This window comes from Rhinatrema bivittatum, chromosome 8 (assembly GCF_901001135.1).
Source record: "Rhinatrema bivittatum chromosome 8, aRhiBiv1.1, whole genome shotgun sequence".
In the NCBI taxonomy this organism is placed as follows: domain Eukaryota; kingdom Metazoa; phylum Chordata; class Amphibia; order Gymnophiona; family Rhinatrematidae; genus Rhinatrema; species Rhinatrema bivittatum.
The window spans coordinates 263,254,295-263,277,825 of record NC_042622.1 but is presented as its reverse complement, the minus strand read 5'-3'; the positions used below and the strand labels follow the sequence as shown (position 1 = coordinate 263,277,825).

General features: G+C 50.1%; 1 protein-coding gene across 1 annotated transcript in view; it reads right to left on the bottom strand.

The window, feature by feature from the left end:
- Nucleotides 1-23,531, bottom strand: part of HNRNPUL2 (heterogeneous nuclear ribonucleoprotein U like 2) — a 98,554-nt gene that overhangs the window by 7,871 nt on the left and 67,152 nt on the right. The window contains exons 9-11 of the mRNA XM_029614843.1: nucleotides 23,238-23,366; nucleotides 22,948-23,116; nucleotides 7,375-7,578 (exon numbers count right to left, since the gene is read on the bottom strand). Of these exons, the coding sequence (XP_029470703.1) occupies nucleotides 7,375-7,578; nucleotides 22,948-23,116; nucleotides 23,238-23,366 (502 nt within the window). The remainder of the gene's footprint in view (nucleotides 1-7,374; nucleotides 7,579-22,947; nucleotides 23,117-23,237; nucleotides 23,367-23,531) is intronic.

The following is a 23,531-nucleotide window of genomic DNA, read 5'->3' as shown; positions in this document are numbered from 1 at the left end:
CCGAGGCATCTCAGCAGGGCCGGCAGGATCTTGTGCTTCCGGTAGGGGTTGAGCCCTGGGCGCCGCTGGGGCTGATTGTGCATGAACGAAGGCTTGTAGCCCTTGGAAAAATTCTAACCAAGAGAAGGTTCCTGGGTCCATGTCAACCCCAGGGGGAGTCTGTGTAGGAGCTACTGAGGGGCCCTCTTGTGGAGAGGCTCTCTCAGAGATGCACAGATGCGGAGAACTATCATCTGTAGCAGTTCCAGACCCAGCCCCAGACAGTGAGGGACCAGGCTTTGGTTCCCCATGTGCTTCCTTGCAATGCTGGCAAAAGGCAGGACTCCAGTTCAGGCTGCGCACAGAGAATTCCTTCTGGCCTTCTTGGTGCTGGTGCCATTGCCTCTAGCTTCAATGCGCGCATGTAATTGTAAATGCGGCTGTGTTTGTAGATGTACGCGCAGTTATGCGTGCAGCTGTGCTGGACGCGCACAAGTTAAGTGCATCGGTCGCTTAGCCTGCCCCTTACGTACCCGCCAGTCGAGAAGGGAAGATGGCGCTGTTGCTCCCCACGGGTCTCCACGTGGACCCTTGTACTGGATCGGGGCCTAGCCCAACCAGGGCTGCTCAACCCGGTGTTCCCTTTTACCTCGCTGGAAAAGAAATCTCATCGGCACGGCAATCCGAGCCTCGGAGACCTGAATTTAAAGTTTTCTGCTTACCTGGTCTCGGCGCTTACTAATAGAGTGCCGGGACGGTTTCTAGCTGCGGGGAGAGAGGGCTTTACTTCACTGCTGCGCTCAGCTGTGCACCTGCTGCCTCTCAGCCACTCTGGGGCTATGCCCACGCCGGGAACCGGCAACCAGACCAAGGCACATCTCTGAGGGATATCGGAAATCACCTCAGGAATTCTCAACTGGGGGAGGGACCCTTAGGTTTCACCGGAGAGCAGGGCTCGATCTTCTTTAAGGTAAATCTTTTTCTGTCTTCTTCTATGCTGTAATTCTTAACACTATTCTAGTGTGTGGGATAGTGTCCGCAACTGCTAGGAGACGGAGAGATAATGAGGAGCTAAGGTTACTACAGGGTTATATCTAGAGTGAAGTCATCTTTGAAATCTGACTCAGTCTCTCATCTGCTAGCAGAAGAGCTTTATACCCATTGGTCCTAAGTCCATCTGGCTATAGGCTAGGAAAGAACCAATTTTCCTCTCATGTACATACTCAGATCAGTCCAGACCAGTGGGATGTACCAAAGCCACATTACACCAGGCGGGAACCCAAAAGACCTGCTCACAGAACACTTTCTCCAAAAAGCGCTTGGTCCAGAACCCCGACACCTAGGCGGTAATGTGTTGTAAAGGTACGCAGGAGGACCAAACTGCGGCCCTACAAATCTCTGCAGGCAACAACTGACACTCTGCCCAAGAAGCCGCTTGCGCCCTCATCGAGTGAGCTTTCAATCCGGCTGGAATGGAACGCCCCTTGCCGATGTAGGCCAAGCAAATAGTTTCCTTCATCCAGCAAGCTGAGGAAGCCTTGGATGCCTTCTCACCCTTCTTCAGACCCCCCCCACCCCAAACAAAACAAAAAGGTGGTCTGACTTCCAAAAGGAGTTAGCGACCTTCAAATAATGGAGAATCCGGCGAACATCAAGAAGATGAGGATCTCTTCCCAAAGGCAAGTCACGAGACCATTCGGGAAAACCAAAACACTCCACGGTCTAATTAACATGGAAGGCAGACACCACTTTCGGCAAAAAGGAGGGCACCGTACGCAGGGACACCCTATCCACCGGGATATGTTTCTATGAGATGCGCAGGAAGGGATCCCTACAGGACAGGGCCTGCAATTCTGAAATACGCCTAGATGAGCAAATGGCCACCAAAAACACTGCCTTCAAGGTGAGATCCTTCAGAGAGGCGTGCCCCAGAGGCTCAAGGGGGGGAATTCACAAAGCGCCCGTAGGACTAGGTTGAGATTCCACTCTGGACACGTCTTAAGAATCGGAGACGAAGATGCTTTACCCCTTTCAGAAAATGGGCCTCATCTGGGTGACTGGCCAAGGGTCTGCCATCTATCGGACCTCAGACTTCCTAGGGCTGAAACCTGAACCCTCAGGGAATTATAAGCCAAGCCTTTTGACAACCCCTACTGCAGAAAAGCCAAAACCTGAGGAATGGACACCAACAATGGCACTAGACCTTGTTGATCACAACAGGTTTCAAACACCTTCCACACCCGGAAGTAAGCCATAGAAGTCTAGGGCTGCCTGGCCTGTAGTAGGGTGGAAATCACCTGTTTCAAATACCCCTCTTCATTCGTAACCTCTGCCTCTCAAAAGCCAGGCCACGAGAGAGAAGCTATCCTCCCAATCCGAAAAGATGGGACCTTGACGTAAGAGGTCCGGAAGATGAGCCAGGCGCAACGGACCTTCGGTTGCCAGACGGACCAGATCCGCAAACCACAGCCGCCGTGGCCACTCAGAGGCCACCAGGATTACCGGACTGGGATGAGCTATGCACCGCAGGACTCGTCCGATCAGCAGCCAAGGCAGGAAGACATACAGGAAGATTCCAGTTGGCCACTTGCAAACTAGGACGTCTATGCCCACTGCCCCGACTTCCTTCTTTCGGCTGAAGAACCGATCAGTCTGTAAGTTGATGCAGACTGCCATGAGGTCCAGCTGGGGGGGCTCCCCATCTGGCACAAATGTGATTCCAAGCCCCCCCGGGACAGCTTCCATTCCCCGAGGTCCGGCTGCTGACAGCTGAGGAAGTCCACCTGTACGTTGTCCACACCTGCCATGTGAAAGGCTGCGATTCCTTCCAGATGAAGCTCAGCCCATACAAACGGGAGATGAGCATCCTGCGCCATGGCCGGACTCTGGGTTCCTCCCTGGCGATTGAGATAAGCCACCGCGGTGGCGATGTCCGAGAAGGCGCGAACCATCCTCCCCTGAGCCAGGGACTGGAAGGCCACCAACGCCTTGAGGACTTGCTCTCGTCTCTAGGCGATTGATGGACCATGACCGTTTGGGCAGGGACCAGAGGCCCTGGGCCGCATGACCCAGGCACACCGTTCCCCAGCCCTGGAGACTTGCATCTGTCGACACGATCACCTAATCCGGGACTTCGAGGGGCATTCCCTTTTGCAAGTTGGCTTCCAACAGCCACCACTCCAGGCTGGTCCGGGCCTGTGGTGACAACAGCAACTGGTACTGTTCCGACACCGGATTCCACCACGACAGGAGTTCCCTCTGCAACGGTCTCAAGTGAGCGAAGGCCCAAGGGACCAATTCCAACGTCTATGCCAATGGCCCAAGTAACTTGCAGATAGTCCCACACTCTGGGGATTGGGAGATTCAGTAGAAGATGCACCTGCTGCTGCAATTTGCACATCCTGTCCATTGTCAGGAACACCCTGCCCAGCAAGATGTCGAAATGGGCTCCCAAATATTCCAGGGACTGGGAAGGGATCAGATGACTTCGCCTCGTTGATCACCCAACCGAGGGACTGAAAGCAATGGATCACCCGGCGTACCGCCCACACGCAGTCCTCTTCAGACTTGGCTCAAATCAGCCAATCATCGAAAAAAGGAGGAACCATCACCCCTTCCTTGCCAGAGGGCCGCTGCCACCACGACCATCACCCTGGTAAAAGTGCGCAGGGCCCTCGCCAGGCCAAATGGAAGCGCTTGGAACTGGAAATGATGATCCAGAATCTTGAAATGCGAGAACTTCCTTCGCTGTGAATCGGGATGTGCAGGTAAGCCTCGGGAGATCCAGGGAGGCGAGGAATTCCTCCTTCCAAACCGCTGTGATAACAGTTCGGAGTCTCCATCCAACAGGAGGGGAAACTCCCCTCTTTCTTGGGAACCACGAAATAAATGGAATACCACCCCCCGCTCTTCCGGCAGTACAGGGACGATAGCCTGCAGGTCCAACAATCTTTGCGGGGTGCCTTCCACCACGGCCTGCTTGTTGCGGGAAATGCAGCGCAATTCTAGGAAAACCTCCAAGAGGCCGAAAGAATTCTAAGGTGTAACCGTCCTTTACCACGTCCAGCACACAGCGATCTGAAGTGATCTTGGCCCACTCCTCGTAAAAATGGGACAACCTACCCCTGATCGTCCCGCACAAAGGGTGAGCAGGCCTGGACTTCACTGGGCAGGGTTATCGGCTCCAGCCCCCTGCCCGAAGCCTCCTCTTGCAGGCTGGCCAGCCCCACGAAAAGGACTGTGGGCGAGAAGTAGACTGCCTGGCATCAGAGGAGGGAGCACCCCTCCCCAATCTGGTTCTTCGGGAATCCCGAAACTGGGTTTATGGAACAAAGGACTTCTTAAAGTGCTTCCTATCTTCAGGCAACTTACTGCTTTTGGATTCTCCCAGAGGTTTCATCAGCTAGTCTAAATCCTCTCCAAATAGTAATTTCCCCCAAAAGAGAAGATTACACATTTGTGACTTAGAGGAAGCATCCGCCGCCCAATTGCGGAGCCACAGAAGCCGTCGAGCCGCTACTGAAGACACCATGGTCTGGGCAGACGCAAGTACCAGGTCATATAAGGCATCCGCCACATAAGCGACCGCCGCCTCCAAGCGGGCCGCCTGAGACGTGGACAGGACACCAGAAGACGTCACTTCTTGCGGTTTCTGAATCCAACATAAACACGCCCACTGCATCATACTCGCGCAAACTGGCGCCCAAAGGCCCAACGAGAAGACTTCGAACAAGCATTTCATCTGCAATTCCAGCTTGCGGTCTTTTCTTGAAGCGCCACAACCCTCGCCACTGGGATTGTCATTTCATTAAAATTTATTGATTGCTTAACACAAATGTGTGGCCTAAGCGATTTACAATAAAACGTTCATAAAATAATATCAAAAACATACAACAATGATAACACAAACAAACTCTAATGCAACATGAAACTGCCAGCAAAGTTCAAATTTTACTTAGGTACACTGAAGGAGGAAGTTTTTCAAAGAAAGCCTAAATTTCTTCAGATTTTCCTGCATTCGGACCTCAAAGGGTAAGGTGTTTCAGGAAGAAGGGGCTGCCACAGAGAATGCAGTTTCTCGTGTAACTGTGAGATGGGCATTGTGGATGGAAGGCACATCTAATAAGCCATGTTGCGACGATCTTAAATGCTGAGTAGGTTAAATTCTGAGAAGGGCGTTATCCCAAAGAGGAGAATCTGGACTGAGTAATTTATACACAGTCATCGCAATTTTGTATCTAATGCATTCAGAAATTGAAAGCCAATTCAAGTGAAGCAGAACAGGTGTAATGTTCAAAACGTTTAGTACAGGTCACTAATCTAGCAGCAGCATTGAGTAGTAATTGTAGCGGCTGCAAATTAGATTTAGGTACACCTAACAGAAGACTATTACAGTAGTCTAGATGTGGGAAAATAATAGCTCACACTACAATTAGAAAATCAGATTTGAACAAATGGCGTAAGCCAGATAACAGATGTAATTTGAAGAACCCAGATTTAACCAAAGCTTTGATGGGAGGTTTGAATGAAAGTGTGGCGTCAAAAAGGATGCCAAGACATTTGATAGGTTTATTCAAAGCAAAAGATGAATCATCCAACCTAATGGTATGAGGTGCAGAATGAGGACGGTGTACGAGTAAAAAATCTGTATTAATGGTAGTTTTCCTAGTGACTGCTGATACTGCAGTGTCCACCTTAGGGATCTTAAGGTGTTCCAAGTGCTCATCAAGTAGTGGATATAACTTTTGCGTTACCCGGCCGACCTTAAGACCTGCGTCCGGGGACTCCCACTCACGACTGATGAGCTTCTGAATTTTCTTTGGGATGGGGAAGCGCTAGGCAGCCCCCAGAGGCTATCCAGGATCGGGTTCACGCCGTTCTTCCAGAGATAGTTTCACCCGCAGTTCCTCAAGCACCTGGGGAATAAGGGGCCGCAGCTCCTCCTCGAAGAACCGGACCATGCGGGGGGATCATCGCCTTCTGAGCCAGGATCCACCTGACACTGGTCGCCATCGCCCGTGTCCAAGTCCAGGGGGACTTCCCCCTGAGTCAGCGGTGTTACCTGGGGGGAGGGGGAACCTTTTCCCCCAACGGGTCGTCCGAGCGGGAAGTAAGATTGTCCGCTCGGGAGATGAGGATGCTTCGGGGCTCCCACACTCCCCTCCAGGGATCTGCGCCTCGCAAACCTCCGTGCCAGGAATGCCTAATGCATTAGGAGCTCAAATTCCAGCGAAACACCACCCAGGCCAGCATCACCACTGGAATCCGACTCTGCGGCCCTCAAGTCCTCCTGGCCTTGGTTCCCGCACCGCAGGAGACAGCGGACGAGGATCAGCCTGGAAATCTTTTCCCACAGGGGAAGCAGTGGACGCTGAAGCCCTACCTTTGGACCCGGTGCCGGCGCCCGATAGTGTGCGGCCTTCCGAGGCTTAAACCCCCCACAGCACAAGTAGTGCAAAGTGAGAGGGTGTTCAAATAGGCAGACCATACCCTCACAAGCCTTGCAGGGTATAACCAGTGGCTTCTCTGCCATTGCAGCGCTCCAAAAGTGACCCAAGGGCACTCCCCCCAGGAGAAATCAAGTGCTGCCTTAGAGAACTGATGTTGCCCAAAAAACCCCCCAAAAACAAAAAAAAAAAAACTCACTGGCAAAAATCTGTCCCAACACCTTCAGGGAGTCTCATGGAAGCTGAAAAAACAAAATGGCCGCTGCACTAAAAATAGACCTGGGACTGCTGGAGACACTGCCTAGGAAGCCCTTCACCACCCGGGGAAGGCTCCATTAAAGGCTGCAAGCTCTCCCCTCTTCAGGAAATTTAAATCGGTGCCTGTCTGGCCCAGCCCCGCTGAGCAGACATTCACCCGGGGAGCCGCGAGACAGAAGAAAAAAAAGGCACTTTTTTCCCCCCAACAAAACTTTAAAAAAGCAGAAAAAATTAACTTTCCCCAAAGGGGATACTTCCCTGAACCCACTGAGGGAGCCAGTCCCCTGGCAAATCAGGAGTCCCGAATCACACGGGCTAGCACTGCCGAGGGTATCCAACCCCCACATTCACCTGGTTCTACTCGAGGGATGGTCCAGAAATCCAAACTCAGCTCAGAGCTGCAGGTATGCACCACCTGGATATAGCAGTGCCTCAAAGTATTGTTCTCTGCCTCCATCTGCTGGTGGGAGTGCATAACCCACTGATCTGGGTATGTACAGGAACTAGTAGATGTACATCTGCAATCTGGCCACAAGTGCCTACAGGACTATTGGGGCAAGGGGAAGCAGTACCCTCTTGTTATGGGAGACAGTTTCTGCCTTGCTGAGCATGACCTTTTCAGACTGTGACCTCCAAGGAGGATTCAATGATCTTGAAAGGTTGTTCTCAACCCTGCTGTATCAAATCTTACCACTATATCCTTGGCCACGGCTGCGGCCTTGCCGGTTGCGCTTGTTCCGGTTATTGCGCCGGTTCATCCGCTTCTCTGGGTTCGCACGCAGTCTTCGGGCTTCCTCTTTAGAAGCTGCCACCAGCTTTTCAGCATCTTCTTTGCTCAATTCCGGATACAGAACCTCATCCAGGTATTCACATTTCTGAGGCAGACTGAAGTTCACTGACAACACCAAAAGGAGGGAAAAGGATAAATGCTACAGAAAAGATTAAACCCCCCCCACCTCGAAGCGAGGGGGAGGGGGTTAGTAGCAGGCACATGGAGCATAGGATGAATATTTATTTCACAAATGCAGAGATACTGGCTTAGCTCCGCCCAGTCTGGATAATAGGGCAACATGCTTTCCTATAGGGCCGTGACCAACCTGCATCTCATCTTATGATGTTAGTAACTTTTTGTGTGTCTTAGAACTGACATCTTTGTCTCCCCCCATCCCAGTAAAGAATCTTCAACTGTCTTAATACTGAGAAATACTAAAACATGGAGAATGGAGAAGTTACTTACCTGAATTTCATTTTCGTTAGTGTAGACAGATGGACTCAGAACCAATGGGTTATGTGTTCCCCTGCCAGCAGATGGAGACAGAGTCAGGTTTCAAAGCTGACGTCATCTTAGATCCACCCCTGCAGAGACCTCAGTCCTTCAGTATTCTCTTCAAAAGCCATTTTGGACATACTATTGAAAATCTTGATTAAAAACGGATAACCATAATTGTACTCAACCAGACTAATGCTAAATCCAGCAAGATTACAGATGCCCTGACCTAGGGACTGGGCGATGGCTTACCCATAACCTCTTGGAATATTCACTTCATGGACGATTCCTTGGCACCATTCTTGGGCAGCCGTGGGAGGGATGCTGAGCCCATCTGTCTATACTAAGGAAAACGAAATCATCATGTAAGTAATTTCTCTATTTTCTAGCATGTAGCCAGATGGACTCAGGACCAATAGGATGTACAAAAGCTACTCTTGATTGAGGCGGGAGGATGCCTGCGGTCCGGTTAGCACCGCCCTTGCAAAGGCTGTTTCCTTTCATGCCTGAACGTCTAGGCGATAGAACCTGGAGGTGTGCAAGGAAGACCACGTTGCCACTCGGCAGATGTTGACGGGAGACAGCAGCTTAGCTTCCGCGCAGGATACTGCCTGAGCCCTAGTGGAAAGGAAAATTAGTTTCTTACTTGATAATTTTCGTTCTTGTAGTACCACGGATCAGTCCAAACTCCTGGGTTTTGCCCCCTCTAGCAGATGGAGACAGAAGTTTAGCAAACAAAACTCTGCCTTATATAGGATGGTGCCACCTACAGTCCAGCAGTATTACTCAATGTCAAAGCAGAATGGCTCTCAAAAAAATCACCATAACTAGGTACAATAACCCTTCAACAAGAAAAAGAAATAACCGGTTCACTTAACCCTCCTAGGAACTGAAGCTGTAGAATCACTTGAGGATGGTCAAACCAATTTCTGCAGATCTGAAAACAAAATCAATAACTAAGCGGACTCTCCCTTACTTCCCCGGGCGGGACTCTGGACTAATCCATGGTACTACAGGAACGAAAATTATCAGGTAAGAAACTCATTTTCCATTCCCTGTACGTACCCGGATCAGTCCAGACTCCTGGGATGTACCAGAGCTTTCTTACCTGGGATGAGATCTGGAGAGGCCCACTCTAAGCACTGCTTCTCCAAAGCCTCCTTTCACCCGGTGCCTGAACATCCAGTCTGTAGTGTCTGGCAAAGTTATGCAAAGACTTGCATGTCGCCGCCGTGCAGATCTCCTGCGGTGAGACCATTTGACACTCCGCCCAAGAAGCCACCTGCGAATGGGTAGAATGAGCCCAAAGACCAAACGGTACAGGCTTACCACGCAGCAAATATGCCGAGCCTATAGCTTCTTTCAACCAGAGCGAAATCGTAACTTTAGATGCCATATTTCCTCGTTTCGGACTAGCCCACAGCACAAAAAGATGGCCAGTCACACGAAACGCATTAGTAACTTCCAGATAACGCAACAATGCCAGACTAACATCCAGCTTCCATAAGTCTTTAGACATAGGGTCTGGTCTGACTGGTCCAAAATGGGAAACAACGGAAGCTCCATTGACTGATTCCTGTGAAAAGCAGACACCACCTTCGGAAGAAAGTAAGGAACTGTACGCAAGAACACACCAGAATCCGAAATTCTCAGAAACGGCTCCCTACAGGATAAAGCCTGGAGCTCAGATACCCTGCGAGCAGATGTGATAGTGATAAGGAAAGTCACCTTTACCGTGAGATCCTTTATTGTAGCAGTTTTCAGAGGCTCAAAGGGCGCCGTACACAGAGCTGAGAGAACCAAGTTCAGATTCCAAGAAGGACAAGGATGCCTGATCGGGGGACGTAAATGCTTTGCCCCCTTTAGGAAAGGAGTCACATCGGGGTGAGCAGCCAACGTCACGCCTTGAATGGAACCGCACAAATAACAGATCTGCACCTGAACCCTCAGGGAACTACACGATAAGCCCTTGGCAAGTCCGAATTGTAAGAAACCTAAAATATCCGACACCGAAGACGGAGTAGGAACAATTGCACGGTCCACGCGCACATACGCGAGGTTGGTGGATGTCTTGAGTGACCGGAGAAGTATTGCCATCACAGCGTTCGAATACCCTTTGCTCCTCATGCGGTGCCTCTCAAAAACCATGCCGCTAGACAAAAGCAATCAACCTCTTCCAAACACACGGGTCCTTGATGGAGAAGGTCCGAGAGCAGTGGCAACCGCAGGGGACCCACCACTGCCAGATTGACCAGGTCCGCAAACCAAGGCCGTCTCAGCCACTCTGGAGCTACGATGACTTCTGCTGGGTGTATCTCCACTCTCCTGAGCACTTTGCCTATCAGCGGCCAAGGAGGGAAGACGTACAGCAGCACGTCGGTCGGCCAGGGCAGCCCCAGGGAATCTACCCCTTCTGCTCCTGTTTCTCTGCGGCGACCGAAGAAGTGCAGAGCCTTGGCGTTCTGAAATGTTGCCATGAGATCCATGCGGGGTACGCCCCACGTGTCGCATATCAACTGGAAAGCTTGGTCTATGAGCTCCCATTCCCCGGGATCGAGGTGGTGCCGATTGAGAAAGTCCGCCTGAACGTTGTCAACTCCTGCTATGTGAGAACCTGCAATACTTACTAAATGCTTCTCCACCCAGATGATCAGCTGCCGGGCTTCCGTGGCCACTGTCTGGCTCTTGGTTCCCCCTTGGCAATTGATATAAGCCACCGTGGTCGCATTGTCGGAAAGAATTCTGACTGACTTCCCCTGGAGGAGAGGGCAGAACGCTTGCAACGCTAACCACACTGCCCTGGTTTCCAGACGATTGATTGACCACTGTCCCTGCACCGACTTCCTCAGGCAAACTGCTCAACCGGAAAGGCTGGCGTTCGTGGTCACCACTGTCCATTCGGGCACCTCCAGGGGAACTCCTCGGGAGTTATCCGAGATAAGCCACCAATTGAGACTGGAGTGCGCCGAATCCGTAAGAGGGAGAGGTAAACGAAACTGTTTGGAGACTGGAGTCGAACGCAAAAGCAACGCTGACTGTAAAGGACGCATATGAGCAAAGGCCCAGGCCACCAGATCCAGGGTGGAAGTCAGAGCCAAGAACCTGCAAATAATCCCGCACTCTGGGGGAGACGGTTGGCCAATAAGTCCCGCACTTGTGCTTGTAGCTTGACAATTCGGTCTGAGGTAAGGAACACTCTCCCCTGTTGAATGTGGAATAGAGCTCCCAAAAACTCCAAAGAATGGGTGGGCACCAGTCGGCTCTTGGCTAAGTTGATCACCCAACCCAATGATCGCAGGAGATGAAGCACTTTGCGAATTGCCAACTAGCCAAGAGACTCCGACTTTGCCCAAATTATCCAGTCGCGCAGGTATGGATGCACCAGGAACCCCTCTCTGTGTAGATGAGCCACCACCATAACCATTACCTTGCTAAAACGGTCTGGGCGCGGTGGCAAGACAGAAGGGAAAAGCTCGAAACTGAAAATGGCGACCCATCACCGAGAACCTCAGAAACTTCTGGTGGTCGGCCCGAATGCCTATGTGAAGATACGCTTCCGTTAGGTCCAGTGATGCCAGAAACTCTCCTTTTCCTACTGAGGCAATGACTGACCATAACATCTCCATGCGAAAACGTGGCACCCTGAGGCAGCGGTTTATGCCCTTCAAATCCAGAATGGGTCGGAAGAACCCCTCTTTTTTGGAGACTACGAAGTAAATGGAATAACGCCCTTTTCACTGCTCCCCCTCAGGAACCGGGATGATGGCACAGAGTTGCAGAAGGCGTTGCAAGGTATCTTGTACTGCCTGTCGTTTCTCTTCATAACTGCATGGGGAGACCAGAAACCATCCCAGAAGGTGGTGTGCAAAATCTAAAGCGTAGTCTTGATTTATCACAGTAAGGACCCACTGGTCAGACGTCACTGTGACCCATTCCTCGTAAAACAGGGACAATCTGCCCCCGACAGCTGGAACAGAGGAATGGGTCGGCGTCCCTTCATTGGGAAGACTTGGTCCCAGATGCGGACTGGGTAGCCCCGGTTCTGCCAAAGCGTCGGCCACAAAAGGGCTAAGACCATTACTGTTGGTGACCGGACACTTGCCGAAAGGAAGAAGCTGGAGCTCTGGACGGAAGAAATCTCCGATTCCCTCTGAATAGAGACCGTGAAGAAAAAGGAGCCCCTCCACTTGGGCATATCCTCTGGCAGTTGGTGAACCTTGTTCTCCCCCAGGGATTGAATCATATCCTCTAGGTCCTTGCCAAAAAGCAATTTACCCTTGAAAGGCAACAACCCCAGCTGAGCCTTGGAGGAAATATCCGCCGACCAGTTTCTTAACCACAGGAGCCGACGAGCCGTGACTGCCGACACCATGGATCTGGCCAAAGTCCGTAACAGATCATAAAGTGCATCCGCACTATAAGTGAGCGAAGCTGCCAGACACCCTGCTTCGGAAAGACCAGCATTAGCCTGTAACTGCTGAACCCAGCGAAGGCCCACTCGCAAGGCAAAATTACTGCACATAGCTGCCTGCACTCCCAGTGCCGAGGCTTCAAACATTTTCTTAAGCTGCAGCTCTAACTTTCTATCCTGCAGGTCCTTCAGGGCTGTAGCACTCGTAACCAGGATTGTGGTCTTTTTGGTGTCTACGGACACCACCACGTCCACCTTGGGCACCCGCAGTATGTCAATTGCTTCTCCAGAAGAGGATATAGCTTATCCATAGCCTTGCTAACTTTCAATCCCAGATCCGGGGTATCCCTATTCTCTATATAGCAAGTCCGTGGCAGAAAAATGAAAAGGAAAGGAAGTAGCCGGGCCCCTCAGACCCAACACTGGGTCCATGGCCCTAGCCTGGACTCCTCTGGCAGGCCATCTATGCCTAGTATGGTAGGGATAAGCGGAGCCAACTCTTCCCTCCTAAACAGACTGACCACCTTATGGTCATCTCCTTCCACAATGTGAGAGCCTCATGCTGGATCCTGTGGATGTTGATCAGGGTCTGCATCAACCCCCAGAGGCTTGCCCTGCGGGTCCTGGTCCCCTGGGTCCGTATCCTAACCCATGGAATCAGTATCAATCTGATGAGCCCGCCTAGCTTTGGAGGACCCAGAGACTCCCTTAGACTTAGACCGCTTTCGAGAAAGAGACTTAAGACCACTAGAGGAAGTTTTATCCCCAGCCTGCAGTTTCCCTTCTGGCTTTAAAAGCCTTATGGAGAAATAAAATAAACTCTGAGGAGAAGGAGGAGGAGGAGTCAGAAGCCCCCTCCATTGCAGATGAGAGAGGCTGTAAAGGTTCGCTCCCTCCAGGAAACCCTGGCTGAGGAGAGAGAGGAGGCGGGAGAATCCCCTCCCGCATAGCTGCACGAGTCGCCGATCTAAAAAAACTCCAAAATGGCTTCCGTTCCTGCACTCAGAGGGAACGGATCTGCCTCAGCTGATCTCGGTGCAGCTAACACTAAAGGAGCTTGGGCAACCTTGCCTTTAACCATTTTTTGCGGCACTGGAGGATTCCCCCCCCGGGAAGACACTGTGAGCACAGCCCCTCCCGAGAGACGTTCGCAGGCCGAGCCGCATGTGCGCCATGCAGATGAGTGCGGCATCAGGCAGCGGGCCTGTGAAAGCTAAAATTTAATTCTGTAAAAAATAGAAAAATAGTCACGGTCTGCCCAAGCACAGAATCAGAGAGGGAAGACAGCCACAGCGCCGGTGACACTGACAGAAAATGAAAGAAAATTTAAAAAAAAGTTTTGAAGATGTGCCCGGCAGTGGTCCACGGTCCTGATCCGGCGGGGTGGCGTGAACCAGGCTCCCCGGTGTCGCACCCAGCTGCTAGCTTGGAACAAGAGGGCCCTCGACCCTGTAATGCAGCTGCCTCAACAACCAGCGAGGGATGGTCCCCTCAGGACCTTACAAACCCCCTGGGAGGCTTAGGATAGAAACTGCTTTTTTTAAAAAAGTAATAACGTTTTACAGACTGAAAACGCTCAAGTTCCTATAACAGAGAGATCACCCTGTTGGTTACCAGGAGGCAATCATTTCCACGCATTTGGCCCGGATCAGCCAATCGTCCAAGTATGGATGCACCTGGTTCCTTTCTTTTAACACTGCCGCCACAACCACCATGATCTTGGAGAAGGTTCTCTGGGTGGTGGCTAAGCTAAAGGGTAACGCCTGAAACTGATAATGGCAACAGCACCGCAAAGCGTAAGAAAAACATTGGTGTTCCTGCCAGACTGCAATATATAGGTAGGATTCAGACAGATCCAGGCAGATTAGGAACTCTCCCGGTTGTATAGTCATCACAGAGCGAAAGGTTTCCATGTGAAAATGAGTTACTCTCAGTTGACTGATGCTCGAAGTCCAGAATGGGGCGAAGGGTACTTCAGTCTTATAATATAGAATTTGTGAAAATTAAAATAAACCTAAAGAAACCCAACTCCACAGAGTGGCAGGTGGATTTCATGGGGACTAACATCCTGCTGTCCTTGGAGAACACCCATTACAGGTAAGCAGCTCTGCTTTCTCCAAGGACAAACAGGATGGTAGTCCTCACACATGGGTGAATATGTAGCTACAGGGTGCTCCCAACATAGGCAGCATTTAATAGGTGCAAACGTGCACAACGACTAGTGCTGCTAGAACACAAGGAGAAAGCCTGCACCCAAAGAAAAGGGCCCGAGGCAGGAAGAGTTGGGTTTTTATGGCTGAAACAGATTACGGAAGAGACTGACCAAAATGACTGCCATGTCATCCATCCTTGTCCAAACAAGAGGTGAAGGTGTGAAGGGGACTCCAGGTTGCCGCCCTGCAGATCTCATGTATGGGCACTGCACACAAGTGAGTCACCGAAGCAGACATGGCTCGAACTAAATGAGCCTTGACATAGTTCTCAAGTTGCAGTCCCACTTGTGCACAGCAGAAAGAAATACAGTCTGTTAGCCAATTGAATAAGGTCTGTTTGAACATTGCGACTTCTAACCTGTTCCTGTCAAAGGAGACAAGTACTTCTCGAATGACTTTCAGTACCCATCTGTCTGAAGTAATTTTGACCCATCATTGGTAAAAAAGACAGGCAACCCCCTATTTCCTCATTCCAAAGATGAGTCAGTAAAATTTTAATTGTGGGTTTCAGGATGAAATTGAACCCAAACCTGCTTCTCTCCTAGGCTGTTGGGTATGAAAAGACTGGGGCCTCCCAAGAGGTCGAGACCTCTGAAATGTTGAATTTCTGTAGGGGAAAAAATGCTGGGAACCCCTGCAACAACCCCTCATAGGCAAGGGGCATTGTGGCTGCTTCCTCTTATCTTCCCAGGAACTCCCAGCATCTTCAGGGTCTGGAAGACTAGGGCTGGCAATTTGTCTCTATGGAAAAACCGTAACATGGTTTGATACGGTTCTAACCCAGGGGGAATTTCCCCATCTTTCAAGGAATCTGTATCCTCCTTTGTCTGTGCTGTCCGGGTCCCTGCCAGAGATACCCTTGGTATGGCAAGGCATACTTTGGGGCCTGCCGGTAGGAACGGGAGAGGGAGGGACCACTGGCTCAGGTTCCATCCGGACTCCTACGGATGAACCCGTCAAGGGGATACTAAGGTCCGGCGTACTTCCAGTTAAGGCAGTGACCAACCCATCATCCAAATGGGAGGAATCTGGCTTAGGAAAGTCCAAAGCAGGCAATTCCCCTTGGGCTTCCTCACAGCCCCGACATAAGTTGGAGTCCAGGTCAGACGGAGAGGCTCTAATATGGCAAGTGTTGCAGAGAGCAAGGCGCTTAAGACTGTGCGTTCTGTCGGCTTGCGCTTAAAAATTTATGTGCACAGATTTTGAGCGGCTAGGCAGGATGCAGCAAGGCACACGCACAGCCTGTGCGCCTGGCTTTTCCCATGGTCTGCACTTAGTAAGTTGTGTGTGTTAAGCCTAAAGCAGGGCCTAGCCCACCAGGGGCCCACTCAACCCGCTCAGAAGCCCACTTCCCTTTACCCCAACAGGATTGGGAACGACATTGGTATGACATGCCGAGCAAGGAGATCAAAGGAAGTCTTACTGAAACCCCTCAAAATGTCTCTGAATCAGGAGGTAAGTTTAAAATAAATAAATACCTTATCTCGGCTCAAATGTTTAACGGTTGAGTACAGAGACTGTCTCCGGCTGCAGAGGGAAAGGGCTTTATCCATCACCATGGTGCTTGGCTTCCTGCACCAGCTACCTTTCAGCTGCTTAAGTAGCAAAATCCATGCCAGGGAATGGCTACCAGACCTAGGCACACCTCTGAGGTATCTCAGAAATCGCCTCAGGAATTCTCAACTAGTGAGGAGCTCAATTTACTTCAATTTAGAAAGTGAATTTCTCCTTCCAAAAACTACAACAATCCCTGTAGGGAGAGATACGTCCACCATCTGCTGGAGACAGAGAATACTGGAGAGATGAGGTCACTGCAGGGCTATATGTACTGTGACATCAGCTTTGGAACCTGACTCAGTCTCCATCTGCTGGCAAGGGAGCATATTGGTCCTGAGTCCATCTGGTTACATGCTAGGAAAAGGAAAATTGGTTCTTACCTTCTAATTTTCATTCCTGTAGTACCATGGATCAGTCCAGACCCTGCGTTTTGTCACCAATCCAGAGGGAGACAGAGAAAGATTCTACTGACTCTGACGTATTCCCTGGGGTGCCACCTGCAGTCTGTCAGTATTGAACAATATCAAAGCAGTAGTCTAACCAATAAAATTAACTGGCTAACTAAACTGTATAAAATACTTCCTGCTCACAAACCCTAAGTGGAAGCAGAATCTCGAGGAACCGTCAAAATAAACAAGCACATATTGAAAAAGTAGACAGCATAAAATGCAGTTTATACACCAAAACAGTGAATGAGCGGGCTCTCTGAAAAAGATTACTATACACAGACATAACGGGCGGGCCTCTGGACTGATCCATGGTACCACAGGAACGAAAGTTAGCAGGTAAGAACCAATTTTCCTTTCTCTGTACGTACCTGGATCAGTCCAGACCCTGGGATGTACCAGAGTTGTTTTACACGGGGTGGGACCCAGAGAGTCCCGCTCGGAGAACACTCTCCGAAGGCTGCCTGGACAGCCAAACGATAATGACGAGCGACTTCCAAGTCGCTGCCCTACAAATCTCCTGAGGAGAGACCTGTTGACACGCCGCCCACGACATAGCTTGCGACAGAGTGGAATTGAGCTTGCAAACCTTCCGGAAGATCCCGACGAGCCAGAAGATAAGCGGAGCGAATAGTCTCTCAACCAGCGAGCAATCGTAGCCCTGGAAACTTTATGACCCTTAAGAGGACCACTCCACAGTACAAATAAATGATCTGACATGCGAAAACTGTTGGTAACTTCAAAATAGCGCAACAGCACACGTCACACATCCAGTTTCTTGAGATCCTTGGAGGAAGGATCCGTACAATCTAAACACGGAAAAGCCAGAAGCTCTACAGACCGATTTAGATGAAAAGAAACAACTTTGGCTAAAAAAGAAGGCACAGTTTGCAAAGAAGCTCCCTCATCTGAAATCCTAAGAAAAGGCTCTCTGCAGGACAAAGCCTGTAACTCCGAAATTCTACAAGCTGAGGAAATGGCCACAAGAAAAACCACCTTCAACGTAAGATCTTTCAAAGTCGTATGTTTGAGGGGTTCAAAAGGTGCAGTACACAGAGCACTGAGAACCAAATTTAAAGACGTAGATGATTCGCGCCTCTGAGAAAACGCGCTACATCCGGATGCGCCAAGGACACTCCACATACCTTTCCCCGAAAGCATCCAAGAGCTGAGACTTGAACTCGTAAGGAACTGCAGGACAAACCTTTTGCTAAGCCAGCTTGCAAAAAAAGACAAAATGTCCGATATGGAAGCCTGCGCTGGATCTAATTGGCGCTCCACACACCAAGTTTCAAAAACTCTCTACACTCTCACATACGCCAATGAGGTGGAAGGCTTACAAGAACGCAATAAGGTAGTCACCACAGCATCGGAATAACCTTTGTTCTTTAACCGGCGCCTCTCAAAAGCCATGCCGCTAGACAGAAGTGTTCGACCTCTTCCAAACAAACGGGACCCTGAAACAATAGGCACGGTAGATCCTGAAATCATACAGGACTGTCCAGCGCCAGACTGATCAAATCCGCAAACAGACGACGTGGCCACTCTGGTGCCACTAAAACGTCCACTCGTTGTACCTCTATCAGACGCAGGACCTTGCCGACCAGAGGCCAAGGTGGAAACACATACAAAAGAACGTCTTGTGGCCAAGGAACGACTAGAGCGTCTACTCCTTCCGCTCATCGCTCCCTCCTGCGACTGAAGAACCAAGGGGCTTTGGAATTCTGGAATGTTGCCATGAGATCCATTGCCGATCTGGATCACCTGTTGCATATGAGCTGAAAGGCTTCTTCACACAGCTCCCACTCTCCCGGGTCGAGATGACAACTGAGGAAGTTGGCTTGAACATTGTCCACTCCGGCGATGTGAGAAGCTGCCATGGTGAGCAGATGATGTTCCACCCAGGTGATCAACTGTTGCACCTCCCACGCCACCAGTTGGCTTCGGGTTCCTCCCTGGTGATTGACGTACACTACCGTGGTCGCATTGTCGGAGAGAATCCATACCAATTTTCCCCAAAGGAGAGGTTGGAGGGTCTGCAACGTCAATTGTACCGCTCTGGTCTCTAACCAATTGATCGACCACCACGCTTTTTCACTGGACCACTGCCCCTGAACAGATGTTCTTTGATACACTGCTCCCCAGCCTGAAAGACTGGCATCCGTGGTGACTACAGTCCACTCCAGAGGAACTCCACACTGCAGATTGCCGCCTGTAACCACCAATCCAGACTGGATCGAGCCTCCTCTGTAAGAGGGAGGGGGAAGGCGGTATTGTTCCGAAACCGGGCTCCAGCGGGAAAGCAATGCGGACTATAGTGGCCTCATATGCGCAAAGGCCAGGGAACCAACTCCAGAGGGGATGTCGAACAGAGAACTCTCAAATAATCCCGTACACGTGGTATAGGAATGGACAAGTCTCGGATTTGCGCTTGTAGCTTGAGAAGGCGATGCTCTGGAAGAAACAAACAAACATTCACCCCCGCAGTGTCGAACAGTGCGCCCAGAAATAGGTGGCTCTTGTCCTCGATCACCCAACCTAGGGATTGCAAGAGGTCGAGGATTCTGCCGATCGTTGAGCGACAAAGACTCAGACTTCGCCCGAATTAACCAGTCATCCAAGTATGGATAGGCCAAAAGACCCTCCTTCCTGAGTTGCGCTGCTACCACAACCATCACCTTGGTAAATGTTCTGGGTGCTTTGGCTAATCCGAATAGGAGAGCCCTGAATCGATAGTGCTGTCCCAGAATGCAAACTCTGAGAAACTTCTGATGATCGGAGCGAATGCCGATGTGAAGATAAGCCTCAGTGAGGTCTAGAGATGCCAGAAACTCTCCCTGGTTTACGGAGGCTATGACTGACCTTAGGGTTTCCATTCGAAACTTGGGAATCCGTAGGCAACGGTTGACTCTTTTGAGGTCGAGAATGGGATGAAAAGCTCCTTCCTTTTTTGGAAGGACAAAGTAAATTGAGTAATGCCCTCTCCGTTGTTCTGGTCGAGGAACTGGGGCGATAGCTCCGAGATCGCTCAGATGCTGCAGAGTGTCCCTTACTGCCCGACATTTTTCCAGATAAGAACACTGAGAAACCAGAAACCGGTTGCGAAGCCACCGAACAAAATCTAAAGCGTAAACTTGACTTATCACCGAGAGAACCCACTGATCTGATGTCCATCTGGTCCATTCTCCGTAAAACAGACAGCCTGCATCCTATAACCAGAACCGGGGAATGGACCGGCCCTATCTCATTGGGCAGATTTTGCTCCACCTGCAGCTTTGGAATTTCCTGGTCTTCCGAAACGGCGGCCACGAAAGGACTGAGGCCAATTCTGCTGCCTGCTTGACGATTGCCTGGCAGGTGGAGCTGATGGATAATAAGAACGGAATCTTCGACCAGACAGAGATGAGAAGGAACTTCGAGCTCTAGGACGATGCTCCAGTAATTTGTGAATCTTATTCTCTCCTAAGGACAGTATCATATCTTCCAAATCCTTACCAAAGAGCAATTTTCCCTTAAAGGGCAAAGCTCCCAATTGACCCTTTGAGGATGCGTCAGCCGACCAATTCCTCAACCAGAGGAGCCTGCGAGCAGACACTGATGATACCATAGAGCAAGCCGAAGTCCTGAGAAGATCATATAAAGCATCTGCGCTATAGGCAACAGTAGCCTCCAATCAACCAGCTTGTGCTACCTCCTCATCAGAGAGGGAAGAATTATTTTGCAACAATTGTACCCAACGCAGCCCCGCTCGCAAGGCCAATCTGCTACACATAGCCGCCCGCACACCTAGTGCAGACACCTCAAAAATTTGCTTGAGCTGTACCTCCAGTTTACCATCCTATAGATCTTTAAGGGCTGTAGCTCCCATCATTGGGACAGTTGTCCTCTTAGTGACTGCTGACACTGTGGCATCTACCTTGGGAAGCTTCAAAACCTCCAAGGCTTCCTCCGGTAATGGATATAGCTTGTCCATGGCCCGTCCTACCTTCAGACCTATTCAGGAGTGTCCCACTCCCGGTACAAGAGGTCAGTGAGAGAAAGATGGAAAGGAAAGGACGTCTTCGGACCCCTTCGGAGCCTCAAGACCCAATTCCAGTAAAATCGCCGGAATCAAAGGACTAAGCTCCTCCCTCCTAAAGAGGCGGACCACTTTAGATCATCCTCGTCCGCTATGTGAGGGGCGTAACCATTGCCCTGATTAAGGTCCCCTACATGATCCACATTCGGCAGGGACTTGTCCCCAATAGTCAATGGGTCCTGCTCGGAGTCATCCGAAGTAGTAACCGTGGAGTGAGCCAGCCCTGAGTGAAGAGGACGCTTTGGAGCAGAATCAGAACCAAAACCACTTGGTCTCGAATGTTTTGAAGGCCGGGCCCTCGGACCCTGCACAGAGGAACTCTGTGCTTCCTTCTCTCCTTTTTGGATTTGTAGGCCTTGGGGAGGAACCTGATAAAATCCCCTGAAAAGGAGGAAGAGGAATTTGAGGCCGCGAGGCTCTCCTCCTCAGAACCTGCAGCATCTTCACGGAGCTTGTCCCCACCAGGAACTGCCGACTGCGGTGACAAGGGAGGAGGATCCGATGCTCCCTGTATGGCTTGCTGAGTCGCCGCTCGCATGGTACTGAGCAAAGCTTCAGTACTTGCACTGCAGCGAAACGGGTCCGTAGTAGGAGAGCAGCCACATCGAGGCTTCAGAGCCGCACGAGCCAACCGACTTGTATTCTTCACGGCTAAAATAGACGAGCCTTCCCCACCAGGGGGGCAAGCAGAACAGAGACTTTCCCGTGAGAGCCGTGTGCATGACTCCACACATGCTGCAGGCCGCGCGGCATGAAGGAAAAAAAAATTTAAAAACAGTGTGAAAAAGAAATTAAAAAAATACACCCCGACGCGAAAAAAAGATGTACGGTGCTGCCGAGCACTAAGTTAGTGAAAAACTACAAAAAAAGCTGCCGACCAAATAAAATATATATTTAAAAAAAAATTTTTAACCTGAGGAAAGCCATGGACTCCGGTAGCTGCTCCAAGTAGGATGAGTGAGCCGGGCCCCCCGGTATCACCCTGGCCAGGAGTGCTGGGCAAATAACCTCCCCAACTCTGGCTATCTCAGAACCAGGAGGGATAGTTCCTTCAGGACCTCCCGAGAGGCAGTGAAGCGGCTAACTGAAGTTAGACCGCTTGACTTTTTTTTTTTTTTAAATAAATCTTAAAGGAATAGTCTCACACAAAAAAACCTAGCATACCTCACCAAAAGAAACCCTAAACAACCTGACAAAAAAAACTACCACAGACTGCAGGGATTTGGCACGTCCACCTCTGCTGGGAGAGAGAAATACTGACGGACTTCAGGTGGCACCTCAGGGTATACGTCAGAGTCAGTAGAATCTCTGTCTCCCTCTGCAGGATTGGTGACAAAACCCAGGGTCTGGACGGATCCAGGTATGTACAGGGAAACTTTTTTTTTTAAACTGTCACAGGCAAGTAAGAAATATAAAGGGGGTTACTTTCCTACACTACCAGGCTTGTATCTGCAGAGCTGCTAGTGGGTTCCAAGCTACTTCATGAAGGGAAGGGATTTGGACCACCAGATGTGCACCCCATGGAACTCTGGACCAAATTAAAAAAAAAAAAAAAAGTCACCAACCCCTGCTCATCCACCTCAAACCAGGGGGCATGAACCCACCAGGACCACATGACAACCTGGGAGGAAACTTTTTTTTTTTTTTTTTTACCTCCAGACTGCAGGTTTTACACCATTTACAATCTGCTGGAGACAGAGAAATACTGGGGGACTGCAGGTGACACACCAAGTTATGTAGCAGGATCAGTGAAACTGTCTCCATCTGCTGACAAGGATGCAAAACCCAGGAGTCTGCACTAATATGGGGTATGAACAAGAAAGATTTTGCATCACTTCTATCTTTCACCACCACTCCGGGCTCCCCGACTTTGCTGCATGCACAAGCACAGTCTGAACGAAAGACAGCCATGGAGTCACAAGTCACTACGCTTCCAGTCCCAATGGAGAACTAGCAGGTACACACCCCAACCTCAACACAAATATAATCATACCTACAATCTAGGGAAATGAAAGTACTAAATCTTTACTTGCAAAGCACAAGCCAAAAAAAAAAAAAAGTTTTGAAGGCAAGGAAGCATATTGTGTTGCTGTGTTCCTGATGTAACATCTCAAATCTAAGCCATTTGGAAACTGGAAGGATGGATGTATGGCAGTCAAACTGGAAAAGGGAGCAGATTTAGGTTAGTCTCCACCCTACAGAAAAGCAGCTTACCACCACCTAGACTAGTGGGAAAAAGTTTTAATAGCCCAACTAATTATGAAGTCAGGATGGCCACCACACACTGCTTACCTTTCATTTCTAGCACAACAGACTCTGGCACATCCTCCCCATCAGCTTCTTTCCTTAGTTCCAGCCTCCTCTTCCACTCTTCCTCATTGGGAACCAACACAACGGCCTTGCGAGAAAATCCTTTGAATGGAAGCAGCTTCCGGCGTTGGGCAGAGTTATAGACTGTACACTGAGGAGAGTAGAGAGCACAGAGCATGAAATATGCAGATGCTGACCTGTGATCCAAGTCCTCTCAGCTCTGAGGGTTACACAAATCACTAACTAGTTTCAGTGCTAGAAAATGACAGTACCTGATCTATAATGAAGTTTCTCTTTGTTCTGGAAGCAACTGGAGCAAGCCTGATAAGGCAGCGGGTGGCTTCCTGTGTTAATACATCTTGACGCTGAGGATCCATCTCTGCCGCCTCCAAGCCCTTCGTCTGTTGAGGAAGAAGAAAAGCAACTGTTGAGGAAGAAGAAAAGCAAAAGACCACTTTCTGCTCAAGGAATGGTGAACAATTACAATCATCTCCATGCTGAGAAGAGACATAAAAAGCATCTCAAATCCAAAAATGTCTCAGGCCTCCTTAGCAACCTCAAACACT